General features: G+C 39.8%; 1 protein-coding gene across 1 annotated transcript; it reads left to right on the forward strand.

Moving 5' to 3' along the window:
- The first annotated feature begins 2,135 nt into the window (after positions 1–2,135).
- LOC140245565 (uncharacterized) lies at positions 2,136–21,885 on the forward strand. Its single transcript, XM_072325133.1, has 19 exons — positions 2,136–2,322; positions 3,174–3,315; positions 3,996–4,201; positions 4,895–5,113; positions 5,975–6,138; positions 7,447–7,556; positions 8,120–8,289; positions 8,687–8,869; positions 9,591–9,753; positions 10,676–11,950; positions 12,281–12,386; positions 13,610–13,734; positions 14,252–14,473; positions 15,720–15,812; positions 17,237–17,480; positions 18,927–19,071; positions 19,674–19,837; positions 20,322–20,378; positions 21,266–21,885. Exons 1-19 carry the CDS (start codon positions 2,206–2,208, stop codon positions 21,447–21,449), a joined length of 4,089 nt encoding a protein of 1,362 aa, XP_072181234.1. The 5' UTR covers positions 2,136–2,205; the 3' UTR covers positions 21,450–21,885.
- The last annotated feature ends 1,838 nt before the right edge of the window (positions 21,886–23,723 follow it).

Consider the following 23,723-nt stretch of genomic DNA (forward strand, 5'->3'; position numbering starts at 1 on the left):
CATTTGCCCACCCCCGGGTCCCTCCTCTCCGAGGTCGATCACGATAAGTTTGTAATTTATACACGTCTGCGGCATGAACAAATCATAATTTAGGTCTAGGCATAATCTATCCCAAGCGACTGTGCTTCGATACTCCATTCTTTCTTATTTCCCTAATTTTTCTCTATTTTTTTATTTCTTTTTTACATAGAGGGATATAGGCGCCTATTATCGTTAATCTGGAATTCACTGCTTGTCTTCAACTCAACTTAGACTGAAAGCCCAAACTAACAATTTTTATCGCCCCACCCCAACAAAGAGAAGATTTTGCAATTTTGCAATATCCAAAATGGATTCTTAATTATAAATATTTTTTTAGTTAGAATTTGTCAGTTTGATGACCTTTCACCTCATCGGATCATTAGGCCAATACTACGGGCCAAATTCTTGTTACATAAAATTGAAAATTTCTTTGTTTTATATAACTGTTTTCTTCACTGGATTTTCCTAACTCAGCGCATTGATTGTCTTTCTTCATGGATAATTTTGGTGTGGCCTTTGTGAATCGATTCAAGATGGCTTGGGCTGTATTACAGCTGATCACTATACTTGATTAGCAAGGACTATACTTGAATGTCTTGATTAGCAAGGAAGAGTCCTCGAATATTACAATGTATCAGCTATTGTAGTTATGTAGGTCTGCATCGGTCTCGAAATCATACATCAGTCTGATTGTCAATGGTCACTATTAACTGAATTTGAATACAGTATGTATTTGTTGTTGTTGATGATGTTGTTGATGTTGTTGTTGTTGATGTTGATGTTATTGTTGTTGTTGTTGTTGTTGCTGTTGTTGTTGTTGTGGTTGTTGTTGTGGTTGTTGCAGCTGCTCTTTGTTTAATGCTTTAAATTATTGGTAACTTGCGAGAGTTGCTCTTTAGAGATACCATAGCGTGCGTTTGGCTGAAGATGATTGCAAATAATGCAACGTGCTCGGCACTCTGTGGTGTAAACACGAGCTCACTGCAGCACGTGCACTGCTACACAGGTTCTGCGTGGCGCGCCCGGAGCGGGAATCCGGTCCAGCTAGCTAGCTCTAGCTAGCTTAGCCAGGTAAAGTCGAACTGACCCCATGCACCATACCCACTCCAGCAGCAGCTGCGCTTGTCAACACACAGGGTGCTCGCTCGGAGACGTCTGAGCTGAGGTTGCCTTGTTTTAGACGTAATACGTTATACGTCCACTAGACGACGAGGGAAAACACATTGCAGAAACACGTCGTTGCAATATGCGAGAGAATGCAACAAAACGCTGGATACATTGTGCAATCCCATGATCCAAGGTTGCCCTGTGCGACGAGCAGAAAACTCGAACTTGATGTAGGTGATGTGTTGCCAGCTATTGAACACAGTGAACTAACGTTAGCTGGTGATAAATGATTTTGCTAAGTGACTCTTTGACCTGTCAGTGTTTGCTGGACCGGAATCATACTGAAAATCACATCATCAAGTGTCACGCAGCTCAGCTCAGTAGTGCCGAACACCCAAGTGTAGACGACCCTACCTAGTACCTGGGCCTGGGATCGGGTAACTATACACAGCCCGCGCCCAGTCGCTGTTTGTTCTATAGCGAAGCCACAGCGTCTGGTCGGGCTAGGGATCGGGATGTAAATTTACGTATTTATTGGTCAACTTCATATAGACAGTAGTAGACCTATGATGAGTGTTCTTATTTGATTGTAACTCGTCCCTCGTCGAAAACATGCATGTAGGGCAGGGTACAGCCTTATGGGCTGATTTTAAATGGTTGAAGTAATTATTTGTCCAATTCAAAGTAACAACTGCAATGAAATTGTATTTTGGAGAACCCATAATAGTACCGGTACGCGGTAGGCATGGTCGATGGTAGGAGACCATTTTGTATAGATCTAACATTGTTAGAACTCCAGAAGTATATTATGATAACATGTACATGAGATGGTGAAATTTACAAACGCAGCTGCCAGCTCTGGTAGTGGTAGGATCTTTGGTCTTTGTAATACCTACGTGAATTCACCGTCTTGTGCAGTGTGTAAAGGCAACACATTTATCAAAGAAAAGTCATCCTTGCTTTGTATCTATTTTGTGTTGTTTGTTCTCTGTTCACTTCAAGATGCTAGTCTTTCTGAAGAGGATGTGACTACAGTAATGCTCTAAAGTTACGTGTAGACTTGAAAGAGACGGCACAATGTCATCCCGCAAAAAGCACATTGTAGAAATGCAGAAAACTCTGGAGACCAGAGTGGCAGAGCTACAGGCGAGGGAAACGGAGGTTGTGCAACATATCCAGAATATATCCAAGGAGGTGAGTGCATCAATGTGAACTAACAGAGTTTAATGGAGAGCATCATTGTTAAGTTGTGCCTGGTTGATACCGTTTGCTGACTGTTGTTTGCCCCAGGTGACTGTAGCAATAGTCAGCAAACAATAATCAATCTGGCACATTATACCTTACAAGAAGAAGTCTGATAAAGGGTGGAGATGAGAAAAAAAAGTCAAAAAGAAGATAAAGAAGAATTGGAGGCGAAAATCCACTTTGAATATTGATTCAGTGTTGGCTAGAATTTTTGAAAGTGGACTATTAGTATTGGTGTTAACTTCATATATAAGTGTTTAAAAGGCAACCTGAGAAATCCATTTCTGTCAGTTACAAGCTCTTTTGGCTTGTCTGTAGTCTGTATCCACATTACGTAGTCAAAGCAAGTGAGTTTCATTTTTAAAGTGACACTAAATGAATATTGTCCATATCAAAGGATAGTAGTTCATTTCTTAGTTTTATCACATAAGCACAGTAATTACAAGAGTGAAACAGAAAGGATAAACTCTTTATTAGTGTTTCCGGATGGAAGAATGAATGAAACAAATCTAGACTCAAATGACTGTTCAGTGTTCGATGGGAGAAAGACGATACAGGCCTATAGAAAATCAAAGCAAGATGACATTTATGACTCGTATTATATCTGAGAAGCTTGAGAGAAAGTTCCAAGACATCAGTTCATGTTGTTCTATTATAGGTGGTGAATTTTCATAGCCTAAATAAACAGTTGTAGTTGTAAAAGGACATTGGTGGAAAACATGATAGAAAATGTGTATAAATGTCCTTCTGCAAGCAGCATTACCCATTTCATTGATGCCAGTGACATTTATCATCCGCAGGTCATGGTAGATGTGAGGAGCTTACTGCAAGAACCCGACAAGAAGAAATTCCTGAAGAATTATCCTGCCATCAGTTCCAGGCTTGACAAGAGCCTCACCAGACTCATGCTTCTTAGAGCTAATCTTCCTAGCTTAGATTCAGGTCAGTGGCCCATCAGCACGTTCATTGAGGTGCTCTGCACATCCTTTCACTCTATTCATTTTCTCTGTAATTGCTGATGTTGAAGGTGATAAAACAACTTAATGATCTTTACAACACATCCAACAGATATCTCTTGAATGTACGGTGTATGCTTTCATTATTCGAGATTAGAGAAGCATCACTATTATTTCTTGGCCATTTGAAATTCAAAATGAAAACAGTTGCATTATACCTATCAGTCATCAGTTTTACTCTCATACCTTAAACTATCAGATCATGAAATAATCTACTTTTAACATATCTTGTATCATCTGGCTATTATCTGCATGTTACCTCTCCCTCCCACTGAAAAAAACAAACAAACAAACAAACAAACAAACAAACAAACAAACAAACAAACATTTTTTTTTTTTAAGATAATTTCCTCCCAAGACAATGAAATGGAGGCTGCTTGCTACAGAGCAGTGTCTGTGTATTCACCTGTCTGTCAGTATGTTGTTTGGTTTGTGTGTGTGTGTGTGTGTGTGTGTGTGTTTGTCTGTGTCTATATCTAAGTGAAAGTGAGCACAGTATGGGTTTGAGCTTGGTGCCACACTTTACCCTGTGAAATTCTGTTTATACATGGTATTTACACAAGGTTTGAAATTCAAACAGTACTTTTGTCTTTAATTGAAACACAGAGGAGAGCTCATCTGACACAGAAACTGATGGACAGACGGTTGGATCACGTACGTGTGGTGCTCCAACAATTGGAGACAGGACAGATGAGTCTGCAGCGGAGAACAGTGGGTGGTCAGTCCATGATGGCAGTGTGACCAGCGCTGAAAGGGTGGCAGGCTCAGTTTGTGGCACCCTATGCACCAGCCCAGAACCAAAAACTTATATGGTTGGTACTACATCAATGTCCTTGTGTCCTTTGCTCAGGTCAGGCAATAGTTGCACTTATCCTTGTAAAACCAGATAGTTAGGGTACTAAACACAGACAGAATCTTGGATTCTTTCAACTGAAATTCCGTTTTGCTCCTTATTGGAGCTCATATTCCCCCCCCCCCCCCCCGATGTTTTTCTTTGCACATGCCCAACATTTCCAAATTGACTTTTCCTGATCTGATTTTCTTTGCTGCCTCTGCCTGTCTACTACTAGTATTCCTCTTTCTTAGTCTTTTTTTTTCTACTTTGGTCCCTTTTTGCCCTCTTACATAATTTGTGTTTTCTCTCAGAAGAAAATGTGTACTTCAATACTTCAATACAGAATATAGCATGTATATTGATTTAGTGCTTCAAAACAATGTACACCATTGGTAGGAATGAATTTAGCTTTGCACGCAGAGAGAATGTAGCACCCCACATTGAACAATCTTGTAACACAGTAAAGTCAATTACCTCTCAAAGAAGTTATGCGAGACTAACAGTACCAGTATGTGGCAGATCACCCCAGTTTAATAATAAGTTTCTATGGAAACAGTTTTCACCTGAAATTTTATTCTAGATGCCAGCATGTCATTTAAAATCAAGATTGAGAAGCATCTATCAGTCCAATGTCATTTTTTTTTCTCGCTGTCTTCTCACCCATGTCAAGGTCACCACCAAGGTGAGAGAATCATCCACACCTCCATCACTTCCTCCTCAGCCTAAGCAATCTGGTTCCACCAAACTTCAGTCTTCATCCCAAGGCAGTGTGGAGAGCTTGGGTCCAGCCCCAGGACTTGGCTCTCAGCATGCAGTGCCAACCACTGAAAGTGCAAACGCCACATCCTCTGGTAATAAGTCGACTACACAGCAGGACGTGCCTTCTAAGGTATACATTGCAGAGCGTAAATTAAACACACAGTGCTCTTTGTTTACATCTCCTATATGAAGAGTAATCGATAAATTGAATTATGTATGTTTCCTATCATAATCTCGTAAACCTGCTTCTCTAGCATGCGTCAGTCACTTTTTTAAGTCATTCAGATTTTGTTATTCTGTCAACACCTTTGGATATCTATATCATGCACCTCTGCACCTTTTTTTTTCATTACTTGGTTTATTCAAACTTATCAAACTTACCCTCATACACTGACTCATACCCCCAATTTCCCGAGTACCAATCCCTCACCAAGTGTACTAGTAAGTGATAGTAATGTTATGCCCATTATCACAAGAAAAGTTGAATTTTAAATAATAATCAAGCATCTTAGAACATGGAGTCTTGGCATAGTTTGAGGTATTTCTTTACTTGTGTTTATGTATGACAATACTTTAAAGACATAATTTACCATTTGCAGATGAAACAAAAACCCAGCATTAGTGCTTTAAAATAGTTCTAAAATGTGAGTTAGGGGTAGAAACAACCACTGTTTAATTTGAATCTGTATACTTGATGTTAAGTATTGTTAAATACACAAAATGTGGACAATAGTTATAATAAAAAATGTTTCTAGACTAAACCGTCTACAGTTACGGTTTATTGAGAAAAACACTTATGTGTCCTTATATTTAAGGCTTTATTGCGAAAATTTTATATGGTAGGATGTTTTGTGATACAACAGACCTACACATACGCATCAAATGTGATATCTTGAACATTTTTTAAATCACTGCTCCCAAAGGTAAATAAACCTTCAATATAAAGATTATGTATAGATGACAAGAAATTTTGTGCTCTTCATCACCACAGGGTGCAGGTCATCCCCCTTTATCCAAGACGCCTCGTGAGATTTTGCCCCTAGTCCTCCAGGAAGGTTTGAAGTTTGAGGTTGTGGTTAGTGAGGTGGTGTCACCTTACATCTTCTGGATACAGCGTGTGCATTCCTCCATTGACAAACTCATGTGGGAGATTGGGTACGTGTATTTGTCACAGCTTAACAGTGCAATTCTACACGATGTTCATGTTGACCTTTACCAATTGAAGATGAGTCCCGAGTATACTCGGGTAGGTGTCTGTGGGAAATGAGTGTTGGAGCAAAATCAAATCATCCTTTACGGGTTTGGAAGTGCATAGATCAGACAGGCAGTGGGAAAAGCTTCATCAAAATCAGATGCAGATGAAGAAAGTTGAAGTTTCATGTATGATTTCACTGAGCAGTGGTGATATGGGTCTTGACCACATCTGCCATTAGACCATTTCGGTAGAATATTGAAATATTAATGCATGTTTTGTTCACAAAACTTGCCCTTACAACTGCAAAGCTTGTTGGAGACTTTGACTACCTAGCAACAATTGAGTGAATTCATGCCTAGGGAACTTAATGGGAGGGAACAGATGAAAAGCTCTATTTATAGGTGTTAGGAAAAGCATGAATTGTAATACATTACAGAAATGATCTATTAGCTGGAATGGTGATGTTATCAACTCACCACTCTCCCATTGATTTGTGCACCCAAAATATTTCAAACCATGTTTTCATAGGTAATTTGGCAACCATAAACCATTCCCCTTTTAACTTATAAAACTTTCTCCAATTGGCACTAGCATTCAGTGCACTGTGTATACATGTACAAGACTTTTGAATTCAGTTTACTTTCATGAATCAAGCCTCCTCACAAAATTCACAAAAGTTTTGTGCCCATGAAAATTTCTGGTTTTACAGTGTCTGCTTGTACAGCTATCATAGTTATTATGCCTCTGCGATAATTAGATGTGAAAAAAAAAAATCATTTACTCTCTTTCATTTCGATAATCAAAAAAGTAAGGAAAGACAAATGTGTGGGTTGAGGGAACACTTGTTGGGGCAATGATATTTGTCTCTTATATGTGTAAGTGCATGAATGATGACTAGTATTGCTAATCAGATAATGCACATGGAACTTTGAAAATTCATTAGTAATAATGTACATGTACAAATCATATATCTACGACACATACATGTACATGATATCTAATCTTTGACTGTTGTGATCCTTAAAATTTACTCTGTTTATTTCGTTAATGTAACTGTGGAAGGGATTTTCACTTTAACTGCATATGAAACCTACTGGAAACAGAAAAGGCACTTTCATTGTTGGCAGGGTACACCTATTATTTCACGAGCTTTGATGGCAGGAGTAAAGTCACAATTATGACTTCTTCTTTTTTTCAATGATGTCATAATGTATTTCTACTCCCTACAGAAAGAGAAGTAAATTTTGATGCTCTTGTGCTGATTTCAGTCATTACTACAGCAATGCCTCCAAACTTCCAGCCCTGATCCCCAAAGTAGGCATGTACTGCTGCGCCTGCTTTACAGAAGATGACAATTGGTATCGAGCTCGTGTCATAGGTATGTGGCATCATACAAATCTCACTCTCTTCTGTCTCTTTCTCTGTCTGTCTTTCTATCTATCAATCTAGCTACCTACTTATCTGTATACCAATCTACTTGTATCTATCTACTTGTATCTATCTATCTATCTATCTATCTATATAATCTATCTATCTATCTATCTGTCTGTCTATCAGTCTATCTATTTATCTACCTATACACATGTATATGTGTTTGTGCACATTTGATTGCCAGGATCTGTGATTGTTTTTGGTGTACACTTATCTCTGCTTGTGTATGACTCAATGGTCATACTTTCTTGTTTTTGGAGATGCCGTCAGGATGTAGAGGTAGAATGTGATGATTTGCCTTGTCAAATAGACAAAATAATACAGAGTAGAAACAAAACTCAATATATTTTTGGTAGTCTGTACACTCACTGAGTTGACTTAATCCAGTGTAAACAGCATTAACATGAATTAATTTTGCCTTGATGAAAGCTCAGTCTTTGTCCAGTTTTTGCATTGATACAAAAATATACATAAAAAATGAATGCAATCTTTTTATCATTCCCTGGGTAGCCATTCACTTACACCCACCATCAGATGGTAAGACAGAGGAGACGTGCATGGTAGATATCATCTACGTGGACTATGGCAACCGGGAGCGCATCCCTAACTCGCGTCTCCGCCCACTTCACCCTCGCTTCATGCAGATCCCAGCCAAGGCTGCCTGCTGTAGACTTAGCAAGGTTGTTGACCTCTTTTTTTCTTGTTAGTGATGAAAGAGCATTTTACACACTGTATTGCAGTAAACTGTACTAAAATTTAGGTAAACCACCCTCAAAGTAGTGTAAATTACGTGCATTTTTAATTGACTAATTTGACCAGTGGACAGTATGTATAGTAAGATAATTCACTGACATCAAGTGGTCATAGCTTTTGTAGTATTCACTCTTACTCAAAATGTTCCCAAGACTGATTGATGGGGAAAAAAAAAATGACTGCAGAAATGTTACCTTGAAAACCTTCATGTATACCTCAGTCCACCCCAGCAATATTCAACATTGATGTTGTGGATTCTAGTATGCAGCATAAACTTTTCAGTTTGGTTTAATTCATTTTACCCTTTCTATGGTTTGTTTGAAGGTAAAGCCAAAAGATACAAATGGTCCCCACTGGTCGGCAGAGGAGACCAAGTTCTTCAGACAACTGGTCCAGAGATGCAGTCTTCTTATGGCAACAGTGGTCCATCCAGCTGAAGGGGGCCAAAGTCTAGCATCCATTGACCTTGCCTACATCCAGCAAATCAACGAGAGTGAATTCAGAGAAGTGAGAAGTTCCATTCAGTAATTTTTTTTTTTTTTTAACCAAAATGGGTCAAGAATGGAAGTCATGCAACTTTGGTTCACTGTGAAGTTAATGCATCGGTAATTTGCAATATGTAGACATGCTTCCTTTTGTCAGGAAAAGTAAGTGCTCAAGCATGGTTGCACTCACAGAGCATTTCCTGTTGACATTAGTATGTCATTGAATCAGGAACGTTGCAGGTTAAACAAAAACAAAAAGAAAAAAAAAAACTTTTGTGTGTGTGTTGAGAACTTTTTATGGTTGTGTACTTTTCCCCAAAAATCTTAGTTCTCATCTATTTCACTCTAGTTCATTCCAAAGAGTTTCTGATTCAATCATAGTGTCGCAGAATTTAAAATTGATGCTGCTGTATCTACCATTTAGTGTCTCTCTTTCAACTGACAGTACTGTAAAACCAGACATTTTCTCATCCATGAAACTTTGACAAATTTTGCAAGGAACCAAGATTTGCGAAAGTAAAATGCTCATGAAAAGTTTTTATCCACACAATGCATTGAATGCCAGTCACCACTTTGCAAAAGTTTCATGCTGGAAAAAAATGGCTGTTGATTCCAATTTGTGAAAGTTTCATGCCGTAAATATTTCTGGCTGTACAGTAATAGAATACTTCACCATACCCCATAAGTGCTGGTGGTTATGACTAACTGATGTACACTATGTTATTTGTTGTACCTTGCATAAGGTGGACTTGGCCAAGTTTATGATAGCCCACCACCAGGCACTCTCTGAAAGCCAGCCTGTCGACCACACCCATGCCACACCTGTCACAGACCACGCCCAGAAACCTGAAGCCATTGAGAAGGAAGCTTGCCAATCACAAAATGCTCCTCCAACTGCACCTCCAGGTTCATGCCACATTCGCCATTTTGTTGTTTTTACATGGTCTAAAGAACATTCATGAGTGAATGAAGTCCTTACCAACTCGAAACTATAAATTGTGTATAATCACTTCAGATTTGCATTGATAATCTGTTCATGTGTTCTATTTTTTTTTTTTTTTTTTTTTGCCCAGTGATGAGTTGCATGGCTTGCTTTTTTCACAAGTTAGCAGAATGGAAACCCAAAGCCCAGAGCAATGGGTCTGTCCGTTTGCAATCACACAGTGGTTTATGCTGATCCTGTGATATACTGAAGGTCTACAGTGGGTTGACTATTATCTTATGCCTGCTGAATCTGGAAGATACTGCATCATTTTTTTTTTAATAATCTATTTATTTTGTTTGCAAGAATTTGATTTCAAAGTTTTGCAGGTCACTGTAGGTTTTTGCAAATTTACAATATTACTGCCAACTGGCATCCTTCTGAGTGGAGTGGAAAATGCTTTGATGCACATGGTACACCGAGCGCAGGCATCCTAGTGTTGTGCTAGCATGTTTAGGCCCGATTCACTGGATGGCAAGTTTACAGCAGTATTCAACAGTATCATGCTTAGGCATCTCTTGATAGATACATTCAAGTCACATGTGCACTATGTAACCATCACAGCTGCAGCATTCCCAGCAGCAAGCATATTGATGTAAGCTTCGTACAAAACTTGAGAAAGCTGTTCTTTGTGATTTCTAGCACAAAAGTGTTGTGTTGACCATAAAATATTATCACGGCTTCTCTTTTCACTTGGTTGCATATAATGAAAAGAGCTTAAAGAGAAATGCGAGACTTTGCTGTTACAAATTTGCTTTGCAGGCAAACGAGAACATCTTATAGCCATTTTACTTCTTACTCAAGCTGCAGTTCAGTAAATTGAATTTTCTGGTTTCAATCTTTCAGCAGAGTCCGAGACTTCGACACCTGTTCCAACAACTTCCGAGCCACAAAATGCCACTGAGACGGAGGGGAAGGACCCTGATGACAAGGTCGACAAGTCAGGAGTGTCTTCCTCTGCAGGGAAAAAGAAGAAGAAGAAGAAGAAGACCAAGAAGTCCAGGAGAAGCCAAGAGCTGGAAGCTTCGTCCGAAGGTACCGATGTTCCCCCAAGCACATCACCAGGAACACTCGCCAACCAGATCTACGAGAGTGAACCATCAGGGCAGGAGTGTGAGCCACACCCCAGGACAACAGAGACCAGCTGCTCTGAAGCAGGTGTGAAGAATAAGAAGCTGAACTTGCCAGCACTTTCCAAAGAAACTGTGACGCAGGTTGCAGCTGACAGTAGGCAGATGCCCGGGAAAGATGATGCTGCCTCCACTGGTGGGAACCACCAAGCAAGCTGTGGCTCAGAGAGCCCAAGGAGCTGCAGTCCAACCTCAACCAGTGGTGTGTCGTCAGCCATGAGCTCTACCTATTTTCCTCAAAAGCAGCCATCGGATGCCAAACATGCCATAACCTCAGGTAGGAGTGGGCATCAGGGCGAGTTTTCTCTGGGTGAGGCTAAAAGGAAGTTTGAACAGAGGAAACTTCCTGCCAGAGAGAGCTGCAAACAAACTACAGAGGACAGCTGCTCAGCTGACCCTACAGAGCAGTTCTTCACCTGTGCAGAGGATGGAAGTGAAGCAGAGAGTGTTGGTCCTGTCATCACCAAGCCACATTCTCCTAAACCATCGCAACCAAGCCCCGCTCGTCACGCACAAAAGACACCAGTCATTCAAGAAATTGGGAAGAGATACCCGGAGCAGAGACCCCTTTGTGCTGGAGATCAAATTCAGTTTGCCATGTCACATGTGGTTTCACCGGGAAAATTCTACATCCATGCGATTGGCAACGAGCTGAAGCTCATGGACACTTTGACGGAAGACCTCAACAACTTCTACAGTGGCATCAAGAGCAATGGTCGGCAAGAGCGTCCACTCAGATGGCCTGTAGTTGGTGACATCTGCTGCGCCAAATTTTCTGTGGATAACTGTTGGTACCGTGGGACTATCACTGATATTCAGGACAAGAAGGGAATTCGTGTGTGGTATGTGGACTTTGGAGAGGAGGAATGGCTGTCAGAGGAGTTGGTCCTCCCACTGGACAAAAGCTTCACCACTCTTCCCCCACTGGTTTTCACCTGCAGGATGGCAAGAATTCAGCCCACCAAGGAGCAAGGCGATAATGGCAAAGCAGGTAAAACATATGCTTGTAAGGTAATAGTCAAAGATGGTTCTTACTATTGTGGAATATTTTGATCATTGCAACTGATTGACAGAACTGCTCTACATCAACGTAAATAAGCACCAATTATTCAGTGTAATGCTAAATAATCTATGCCTATTTACGTCATTGTAGGGCAGTTTGTCAGTCAGTGGCACTGAAAACAAGTCAACACAGAATTCATTAATTTGAATATTCTTATTGTTGTTGCTTGAACCTGCATGGACAATACCTACATTGCCTTCTTCTTGCCCTGCAAACTTTAAGATATTTATTCACACTCACTATCCTTATCGTTTCAAGGTGTAGACAACCCTGGTTGGTCCGTGGAATCAACGAAGGGTCTGATTGAGATGTGTGGTTTCCAGAAGCTACTAACAGGGCAGGTTGTAGAAAGTCCAGCATCAGAGTGAGTTATGTACCAGATATTATATACGATGTAGTGCATAATATTGCAGTGTTATCAATACTCTTTAATGACCCCAACCCTGTCATGCACACTTTGTCTACCACTGATAGTTATCTTATGATTAGTGAGCGGCTGGCTCGAAACCCATAAAAAGTAGACCAAAATGAATTTTCACTTTTTTGCATATTTAAAACAGTAAGCTTTAAGCTGTAAAATGATGTACCGGTACTTGTTAGTAAAGAGTCTACACACATCAAGGGTCTCTATTATCAGAGTTTCATGTTGCCCCAACTTTCAAGAGCCTAGAGATTCCATGCTTTAGTCCTGTGTAATTAAGGTTGTACGCTTTTATTTGTTTTATCTTGTTGGTATTGAATCATACTTTTTCTTAGCGTAAATGTGTATTTTTTATTTGTATTCTTTGATGAAGTTACTTGTTAGTGCATTTTAGTAAATGTTGAAACAAGGAAATGCTATCCATGGACCATGTGTGATTTAAGATGAGCTTGAATACCAGTAAAGAAATGTCACATCAGTAGTAATGTACATTGCCTGTCACTATCAATTCAATTATTCTGCACAATTCATTTAATCCAACAGTGATGCAGAATGCACCAGTTGTCATTGCTTTGTCCTTTCTCTCTGTTGAGATGAAGATTGTGGGAACGCTGTCGGGTATTCAGTACCCACAGTGTGTGACAGTGGTGTGACTGAGGTGGAGGGGAGGGGTTCTAGTCTAGTGCTTCTGTGCTTTCAACAAGAAGGTTGAAGGTTCAAGCCCTGCCATTACTATAAGTCCCGAAATGGGACACTTTATCTGCAATGCTCATGTCTACCCATGTGTATGAATGGGTACCTGGTGTGATTATGAAGCTAAACATTAATGTAGTTGTATTCAACATGTGTGCACTATAGAGTGGCAACCTGGCTAGAATGCTTTTATTTTGTGGGGGTCGGGGGATGGGGGAGGGGGTGATTAGTGCACTGTGGCTGCAGGTTTGAATCCTGTCAGCAGGAAAATAATGTGTAAGTCACTTTGAGCAATGCAACTTGGCAGAGGTGAAAGTCAACAACTAACATTGGAATCGCAGTAATGTTTGATATGTCAAGAGATGGACCTTATATTTTTTGTCAGTCTTCCGTGGAAATCATACTGGGTCAGCTTCAGTTGAAATAACCCCTGTGATGTGCATTGATAAAATCTGTCTTGTTTTCTTTACCAGTGGTGTGACTGAGTTGGTTGTAACAGACAGCAGTGATGGAATGGACGTATGCATCAACCAGAAGATGGTAGACTTGGGATTGGCAACATCATCATTTTACCACAAGGCAGTCATTGAAGATCATGGTATGTAGCTTTGTAAGAAACTGATAAGTCATTTCTAGGGGGAAGGATGGTGGGACAAAGTCTTTGGAGAATGAGGATTGTTAAAAGAGAGGGTCGAGATAAACCACTCAATTTTTTTTTTTTTTTTTTTTTTTAATACTAAAGTTGCCTTTTTTTTCACATAAAATGATTTGCATTGCATCTGACCATGTTTTATTTTGTGGCTGATTTTTATCATATTTTCACAATTTTTTTATGTTTTCTCCTTCACTACAAATCCTTTGATAGCTATTGACTCGTGAATGATGTTTAGCTAGATTTTGATTATGCAGATATATACAAATGAAAAATTAAGAAGATCAAAGGAGAAAAATGATTAAGATTGTCTTGTCACTACACGACGCAAGCATTTTTCCCTTCACAAAGAGTAGCCAGTTACCAGTATGACTTTCATTTCATGCAATTACATTTTACACTTTCTCGTGCCCATTGTGTCTTTGTCTCCTAATTTGGAACAATTCTCTATTGGTCTCAGCAGAGGAGAATTCTGGAAAGCCCCTACATCAGCAGGCTGGGCTTGAGGTAGAGGAAGGGTCTTCACACAGTGGACACAAGGGAGGTTCAGTGGATGGCAAGCCACCCCTGGTTGCTAAGGAGGAGATTCTTGATGAGTGGAATCCCATGATGCAACACTTCAGGTCAGAGGTCAACAGCTATGGGGTAGATATGGATGATCTTGGTGTTGCTACAACTGGCGTAAGTGAGTGAACACATATTTCCTCTGCTTCTTGCCATTATTCTACATGTACATGTACGTACACTGCACTGGTCTGTTTGTGACTACATTGTGATAAACATTATAAATGTAAACATAAGAATGAAACTTACCCACGTCATATGATATATTTTACCCAATCATAGTAGAGGATATTGTTTGGGGAAAGTCCTGAAGTTGTTTATTAACAGTAACAGGACTGGTGAAAATGCTTTCCAGTCTTGAAGGCCTTGCTTTGGAATCAGCTTCCATCAAACATCCATGCTACACTTCTACTGACTTATTTATTTAATTGATTTTCCTGTTGTTTCTCCTTGTAAAATGCTGTGGAACCAATTGGTATAGGAGTGCTATGTAAGTGACCATATCACTATCCTTGGAAACAGCTTGTGTACTCCAATATTTAGGTTTGCAAAATTTGAAAACTGTTTTGCCTGTCAAAATGCAATTAAATTTCAGTTTGAGAAGGTGCATTCCATTCATTCAAAACTATTTCATGATTTAGAAGTTAGAAGTGCTCAAAGATACTGTTGGCATGTTTAGAGGTAGAGATAGTTTAATTTTTATTCTTTTTTTTTTTTTTTTATTAAAGGGAAGGTAAACCCAAAGAGCAATGTGGATTGAGTGAAAGCAGCAACATTAGTAGAACACATCAGTAAAAGTTTGAGGAAAATCGGACAATCGATGCAAAAGTTATGAATTTTCAAAGTTTTGGTGTTGGAACCGCTGGATGAGGAGACTACTAGAGGTTATGACGTATGAGAGGACAACAATACAAAGAAAATATAAAGGAAATTCAACAAAAATTCATTTTCTAGCGTTATGAAAAAGCACTTGACTAACCGCTTTCAGAAAGCAGGGGGGAATAATTGTTACCCTTAACATATGTCAGTATCAAGTTGGCGGAATTTGTAATTTTCATGAAAAATGGATTTTTGTAGAATTTTCTTTATATTTTCTTTGTATTGTTGTCCACTCATACGTCATAACTTCTAGTAGTCTCCTCATCCAGCGGTTCCAACACCAAAACATTAAAAATTCATAACTTTTGCATCGATTGTCCGATTTTCTTCAAACTTTCACTGATGCGTTCTACTAATGTTGCTGCTTTCTCTCAATCCACATTGCTTTTAGGGTTTATCTTCCCTTTAAAATCAGTGTAGCAGTGTTGATAGTGGAGGGTGATTCATTTGTGTTGATTTTCACTTTTCACTACTTTGTGTGTGCCCAGAATCGAACTACAGTGAAAGAGTGTGCAAATATGCTGCGGTGGGTAAATTCTGCTACAAAGGCCAGAGTTGTCCTTTCGAACATCCAAGACCAGGTGAGGTGTTGATACTGATACTGGTGACATGGCATTTGCTCCTGCGTCTATTGTTCCAGTGTTATTTTTTCCAAGGACTTTAGTCGGGTTAGGGTTAGGGTTGGGAAGGGGTTTTAGGTTTAGTTTGATTTGAGGATTAGGGTTAGGGTTGTGTTTGTGGGTTTAGTAGAATTTATGTTTGGGTTTAACAGCGTACAGATATTTCATGGGAGCAATTGTCACAGGAGCAAATGTCATGGAACCAATGATTCCTCTTCTATGGTATTTGTAGTCTTCTATTCAGCACTCTTGTGTGTAATTTTAGATGCATGCAGTTGTAATGCACTTTTACTTCACATGTTGCTAAGAGGAGGAAAAGCTACCATTAGTGAAATTTGACACAGTCCACCAGCTTAGTGTGAATGTAACCTTTTACTTAAATTTTTAAAGAATCTGGTTCAGATACCTCTCTGGAAACAAGCTGAGCTTAGAATGACCAGTGAACCCAGACAGTTTTCTTTTCTTGCAGCTTTTGCTCAGACTTTGTATGAAGTTGACTATACACATAGGATAATGTAACCGTCACTCTGGGTTACTTTTTAAAATAAGTCTCTCTACCCGATGTTCCATTGACACGAGACTAGACAGCTAAGAGTTAAATTATTGTGCCGTTAATTTAGCAGGATTTTTATGGCATTGTTCTAGGATGTTTCCTTTAACATGTCCACAACCATTGCTCCAAGTTGTATTGGCTACATAATATATGTTATGTAATGATTTATTGAATCTCCTGGTGAGCTATGCCCAGTATTTTTCTCCCATTTGTTAATTTACTCTGTTTGTGTTGTTCTGACTATTTGAATGTTATGCTGCTGTATGTTTGTAGCTTGAGGTAATAACTACAACATATTGTCTTGTTCATTTTGTGACAGGTAGCTCTTTAATATCACAACCATCTTTACAAGTACTACTCTTCCCTCATTGCCAGTCTTTTAACTCAATCTTTTAATACATTGCTTTACCCATCAATTTGTGCCAAATTTCTAAGATTGCCATGCTCTATCCTTTGTGGCAAGCATCACTGGGAGTTCTGCCAGTTTGTATTGACTGGACTTGCCATTTTTGGTGACAGTACATTCAGTGTTTTGTCTTTTGAACCTGTGACAAATAATGATCATGATGATTTGTTCCCTTCATAAAAAGTCATGCACTTGGAGAATTTATGTTGGTCAAGGGGATACATTTACATTGCCTGACAGCAGATTTTTCTAGTTCATCCTGTTAAGACAAATAACTAAAATTTCCTAAAATTTCCCATGTTTTGCTTTTGCAGAATCATTGGGAGTTTGGAGCAAGAGGTTATAACTAGTTGGAAGTGAGAAACCCAAGATATCTTATATTCTATCAGTGTGTTAACCAGCTGTATGTCCACTTTCATCCCATAGGTCAGCGATATGTGGATTACACCCATGCATTTTGGTGCAATGAAACTGTCGTGCTGCCCGAGCCAAAGAGCTGGGTGGCCGTAGAGGTGACTGCCATCCAGAGCCCAGTCCACTTTTGGGTCCAGCTCCCCTTTGGCTCCAAGCCCCTAGACCTGGTCCAGAGGGAGTGGTCATCCATGGACCAGTCCTCGGATGAGAGAAAAGAGGACGGAGAGACGCTGACCGCACTGCTGGACTCTATCAAGTTAGCCTGCTGCATATATGTGACCCGCTACAACAAAATGATCCTAAAGTCGGGCGAGGTCGATTATTTGAAAATTGCATGATATAATCTCCTAATCTTTCTGCTTTAAATTGATATATAACACATTTTATAAAAATAATCGGCTGTGGAGATATAGATGTTTAAAAGAGAGCATGTCGAGACGTCTGGAAAATCACTGTTTCGAGAAAAGCGCCCTAAAAGTCTTCCTTTCGACGCAATCGCGATCAAGGGACACGCAAGTCAGTTTTCACCTCTGGACAATAGAAGGTAAGCCCTAGCAACCCCCGAAGAGTTCATTCAAGCACATCAGCGTCGGCGGTCTCCTCACCAACCAATCAGTGACCAGGATGTGAGAAGCGGCTGAGCATAGCGCACCCCGTCCGCACGCACCAGTCGACTGGGCAGTGTGCGAGCTTCACGCTTCGGTTAGCAGCAAGCAGCAAACTGACCAATGAGATCACTCTGGTCGTTGTTAGGGGCGGAACCTATCTGTGGCGCTCAATCCAAATTTTCGAACAAGTTTCTGCTTCGTTGAAACGCCAAAAAACATGGCTCAGAAAAACGCTATTTTTTTATCTTTCCTTTGATCATTTTGCTTCAAAATTTCGACAGATGATAGAAGACATGTTAGACTCCAATAATATATCAAAATCAGAAAATCGTAAGTTTTGACCAATTTTAATGCTCTGACTTCAAACTCGATTTTCACGGCTTCGACCGTGCGCGACTTTAGGACCTTTTTGTTGTAGTGGGTCACATATGCTTTTCTTACTTTGAGCTGCCATAAAGTGCCTTTCGCTTTTTCATGTTGATAATACATTGTAATGTTTTTATTATAAATTGGTAAAGTCACATAACAATTTGTGTACTCTTTCTCTTTCTTTTCCCTGATAGTAAAGATGAAGGAATTGTCTCGTTATTAAGTTTGCATTTACTGTTATGCAGATTAAGTAGATATTTACTAAAGTTCTTTGCCACATATCAGCCTTGACCACTAAAGGCACTGCCACTGTTCTGTTACAGCTGTTATTAAAGACATTAGAGCTGCGTGGATGGTGTACCATATTACCTACATGTTTGTATTAAAAAGTGATCTGAAACCAAGCCAAGAATAGATTTAGTCATTGTTCATACCCTTTTTTTACACCTTTTACCTGTTGAGGACGAGTCCCGAGTATACCGAGAAAATGTGTGTTGTAGCAAAATCAGTCTGTCCTCAACAGGTTAAAGCAGAAATGTACACATTTTCCAAAATTGACTATTAAACAATTGAATCTTTGATAGGCCCTCTTTTCTCTTTGACAAGATGCTGCAAGACAGGTCAGTTTACTGTGTCTCCACAAGGTACTATAAAAGATCTTCATTAAGCAATATTATTAAATGTGTTTAGAGGACTAAATGCTTACTACTTGACTTCCATCACAGTGAGATATACAGCAAACCCTACCGTCGCACTGAGGACCTTAGTCTGCTGGCCCTTGGGGAGACCGTTTGTGCCCAGTTCACCAAGGATTCTCTTTGGTATAGGGCAAGAGTCACCGATGTGGACGCAGAGAACAACAAAGTCAAGGTACTTCCCCCTCATGTCAAGATTTGACCAATGTACATCATTGTCTTTTTTTTTTGGGGGGGGGGGGGGGAAGGGGCATTGCTGGGAGGTGGTATACAAATGAGTATTTGCTCTTTATTTTGTATTTGATGATGTATGGACAGTACACATTGTTTTATCTATGACTGTTACTCTCTGCTTTTCACATATACATTGATCTTTATGCTGTCATATTACCTGTGCCTGTGCTCTAAATTAACATCCGTATCATGTGACACACAGAATGTTAGAAGAGAGAATGCACTTGCTGTTTCTTTACATTCAAATTTCTTCGTCATATCAAAAGATACAGTGAAACCTTGCTATAATGTGGTCCGATATATCAAGATATAATACCCGAGATATAAGATGAGGTATTTTTGCAAGTCCCATTCCTTTTTATTTTGTCTTTTGTTTTATCCTGATATAATGATATGTCTGGTATAACTATGAAATTTGAGTGGTCACAAGCATGAGAAAATTCCCTTGTATATCGTAAGCTTCATTTCATCTCAAGCGTTCATTCAAATATGATCGACAAGGAATGTTCAGGGGCTGATATCAAACTTGCTATATTCCTGCAGGTGTTCTTTGTTGACTATGGGAACAGCGAGTGGTTGAGTCGGTCCCGCGTGCGTCCTGCCATGCCCCAGTTCCTACACCTACCATTTCAGGCCGTGGAGTGCTTCCTGGCAGGGGTGGAGCTTGTTGCCCCGGACGACCAGCAGAGAGAAGGCAGTGAGGCCAGGTGATCTCCTTGTAAAAGACTTGAAAGGCTCCATCAGCTGGATGCAATGTTTTTGACCCTTAGCATGAGGACTTTCGTGCTTAGAATATGTCCTGGCAAAGAAGCTTGTAAAATGTGTCACTTGTACAGAGATGCCTAATGTGTAAATACTTTTTTGCAGTATTTTGTACTGTTCTTTTGCCAGTACTGCAGGTTTCACGGAAAGTACTGTTTTTCCACAAACTGTATTATTGCTCATTTCTATTGCATGAAAGGTAAAAATACTGTTTTCTACCAAAAATATGCCTTTTCAGCCTTCAGAATACTGGAATGCTGTTTACAAGGTTGGCATCCTTGCTTGTAATCAGAGTGAGTGGCATGCAAGCAGGTATTCTTTGTAATCAGGTTGTGATAATAGTAATAGATCTGTTGCTGTGCTGTGTAGGGCCTGAGCTGCATGTCACATGTATCAGTTTGCATGCTTCCTCTCATCTTTGTCTTACAGAAAATTGTTTGAAGAGCTGACCACTGACAAGCCACTGGTTGCGTACATTGTAAGCAGGTAGGTTCAATTTCTCTTCTAATCTTTTGACACAGGAATGAAAAGTAAAACATAGTTTTCTAATGCCTGCAAAAACTATTTAAAAAAAACTGTTTTAACAGATCTCAAACGGACTTGTTTGCATAAGAAATGTGTAGTAATGCTGTTTTAACTCAATTTCAGTTGTGGTGACAATGCAAATGGGAAATATTTGCCAAGAAAAATACAATGACAGTATTGCAATCTCAGAATACACCCAATCATTGGTGTTACATTATTTTCTATCATCGATTACAAATCAGGCTTTAGCAGTATCTATTGATCTTCAATGAGAGAGTAATCACGTGCAGCTTGTTAGGAAATAATACTGCTAGGGGTCAATCAATCATGACCTAACATTCCCCTTAACCGCTGCTGAATGAGGAGGGTGCTTCAGGTGTAAAAGTCATGCACATTCTGTATGATGACAGTTACTTTACTCTTTCGATCTCAAAATACTGTAAAACAATTCATTGTTCTGGCAAGTTGCATCAACAAGGCAAGTTTCTTGATAGACCCTTTCACTATATTACAAGTAATACTCCAAATGGTGGAAGATTAATTTTGAGCTCTTTTGCCTTTGCCTTTAAAGTACAGTATCCATGATATTTGTGATGTGTTATCCAGGGACCACAGATACTATCTTCCATTATCAAAGGTATTTTCATTTTGAGGAATTACTGGTAGCTTATTGTGTTACAAATTCATTTATGACAAGACTTCAGTCATATTTGCAAATCTGGTCGATAAACATTGTAAGTGCACTTCAAATTGTAAAAATGATTAGTATGATTATTTCTCGCTCACTCTCTAGCACAGATGAATTGAAAAACATCTTGAAATGTGTTTCCTTTCGATACAAACCAAAGCAACGAAGATGCCCTCTATGTCGAGCTGTACGACACCACGACCCCAAGGCAGGTCTGTATCGCCGAGAGCCTGGCCGATGCTGGATATGTCTGCCTTTTGTCCTGCTGTGACCAGCAGCAGGAAGGCAGCAAAGCACCTGGGAAGGCCCCACCAGTACCTCCCGTCAGTCCTCCAGGGAGATAGAGAGACATGGGACCCTTCAGTGTTTATCTCGTAGACACCCACTCCTCGAAACATTTGGGGCTTATTCACACTGAGGGGAGAATCTCTGCCAGGAAGTATTTCATTGTGACCCTGGAATTTGGCATCAAACGTGTAGCAAATTACCTATTAGCCCTCTGTGTGATGAGCGGTATTACTACCAAAGTACATATAGAGCACTTAATATGTGTTGTAACTGCCAAGAGAATTCGCTTAACACTCTCTATCACTCTGATATCAAAGACTGCAATCAACGTGACTTGGAAATAAAAAGAAGTTACTTCAGATGACTTGTGAAAATATTGTCATCTTACATAATCATGATCAAAGTGACACTCTGTATCCTGGTACTGGGAGGTATGTTTAGTCGCAGGTTTGATTGAGAAGATCACGGAGAGTAGAGCTCTTGAAACGTCTATGAATCTTCTGCATTCGTCTTCTGTGATATCGCATTATTAGTCGGAGACATGTCTTGAGTCCTTGCCCAAATGGTTTTCGGCTCACTTTGGTAAAAGTTCATGCGAGCTGTTGCGATTATTCATCAGCCGTCATCACTCGTCCACTGTGTGTCATGCATAAACTTTTCACTTTCAGCTTCTTGAAAACCCCACGATGGATTTTCTCCGAACTAGGCAGGTAGTATCTCAGTGATGATAGGATCTATTCCCCCCCCCCCCCCTGTTTTTTTAATCATATGGGTGTAATACGCCTATTCCCAACATTTAAGAATCTTTAAAAATAACCTTTTCTAGAACCAGAAGTGAGAGAGCTAAGTTAGTGTTATCACTGAGTGCATTGCTTGGTATCTGCAGTACCCTAAGTTTCTTCAGGATGGATTCAGGGGGCCCCCCTTGGGGCCCTGTGGGAAAGGGGGGGGGGGGTGCAGGGGTGGACCGAATTTTCAAAAATTGCCACAATTTATCTTCTTGAAAACACATGATCATTGTGTTGTTGTTGTTGTTGTTGCCAGGTATTAACATTAGGGTCATAAAATACAATATTTATGTACAAATGGGAGTCCTAGGGGGCAGAAAGCCCCAAATTACAAGAAGTTTTAAAAATTGTATTTTATCATGCCAGTAATGCTCTGAGTGAATATATTAGATGTTGGACTTTCAATTTTGTTTATGGCAGATCCAGGGGTGGCCCCTCTGAGGCCGGGACCAAATTACAAGCCAGTTTTCACATTTGATCTTCTTTGTGAAAACACATGGTTAAACTTCTTACAAACTTATCAGGTGTTATTGCCAGTGCGATAGAATGATGGAAACCATGCCGCTTGGAGGCCCGTACAGCTCCCCAAGTTTGCAATCTTCTTCTAAGGTAGTCTAGTTTGCAAGAATGCATGGAAGATGAATCTGCGATACTCGGGTGAGCACTAGACCCACATGGTCTCTTGTTTATTGACAGTTTAGACAGCTTAGTTACACTTCAAGAGAATACAACTCACATGTTTCATTGTTTTTGGTCAGAACACATTCCACATACAGCAGGTTTGTTTGTCTATGTTTTTATTTGTTGTTGCTGTCAGAATAGCGTTAAGTAGGCAGGACATACCCACCATTAACTGGATATCATTACTGATTTTCTTCCAGTACATCGATTTTCTTCCAGTACATCTTCCATGAATAATTGGACAGTGCCAAGTACAATGTAATCATTTTTATGTTCGGGAGATTGAAGAAAACGTACAAGCAAGAAAAAGGAATCATGGTGTGAGGTAGACCCTGAACATATTTGAGTTTCATAGTGATGAGGCTGTGAGTGCTGGGTGTTTGTGGATTGTTTTCCAACATCTGTGTATTTTCTGCTCACCCGAGCTGAGGACTGAAGCAAGGAAGTCTTTCATTCCTAAACTTGTTGATATTTGTTTCCTCCTCTCTAAAACCCATGGTGCAATTCAAACCAAATTTTATAGGAGTCACTTTGAATGGTAGGGGATACAAAGTTGTTCAAATTGCTCAGAACACTGTTAATATCCATCGTGATCTGTCTCTTAAGTACATTTTATAAAAGATACATGGTGTTTTATGAAGACACCCTAGTACGTAAAGAAGAATACATTATAATTGTGTGTGAGGTCCAGGAGACATGGCAATTTATTATCATCAATCAGCTCTACAGGAAAGTCACATCAAGGTTTGATTTGTCTAGGAGCTGAGGTGAATGTTGCCCCCTCCCCCACCTGTTATAACACTTGGATTATGTATCGTAATGTGGACAGCCGAGAGAGAAAGATAGAGAGTACAACAAAAT

This window comes from Diadema setosum, chromosome 2, assembly GCF_964275005.1.
Source record: "Diadema setosum chromosome 2, eeDiaSeto1, whole genome shotgun sequence".
Lineage (NCBI taxonomy): Eukaryota > Metazoa > Echinodermata > Echinoidea > Diadematoida > Diadematidae > Diadema > Diadema setosum.

What these genes read in the sequence shown, in the direction of transcription:
- LOC140245565 (XM_072325133.1), top strand. Translation starts at nt 2,206, where the DNA reads ATGTCATCCCGCAAAAAGCACATTGTAGAAATGCAGAAAACTCTGGAG. An exon ending in AGGCGATAATGGCAAAGCAG is followed by an intron (nt 11,951 to 12,280) that starts GTAAAACATATG and finishes TATCGTTTCAAG; the next exon opens with GTGTAGACAACCCTGGTTGG. An exon ending in GTAGAAAGTCCAGCATCAGA is followed by an intron (nt 12,387 to 13,609) that starts GTGAGTTATGTA and finishes TTTCTTTACCAG; the next exon opens with TGGTGTGACTGAGTTGGTTG.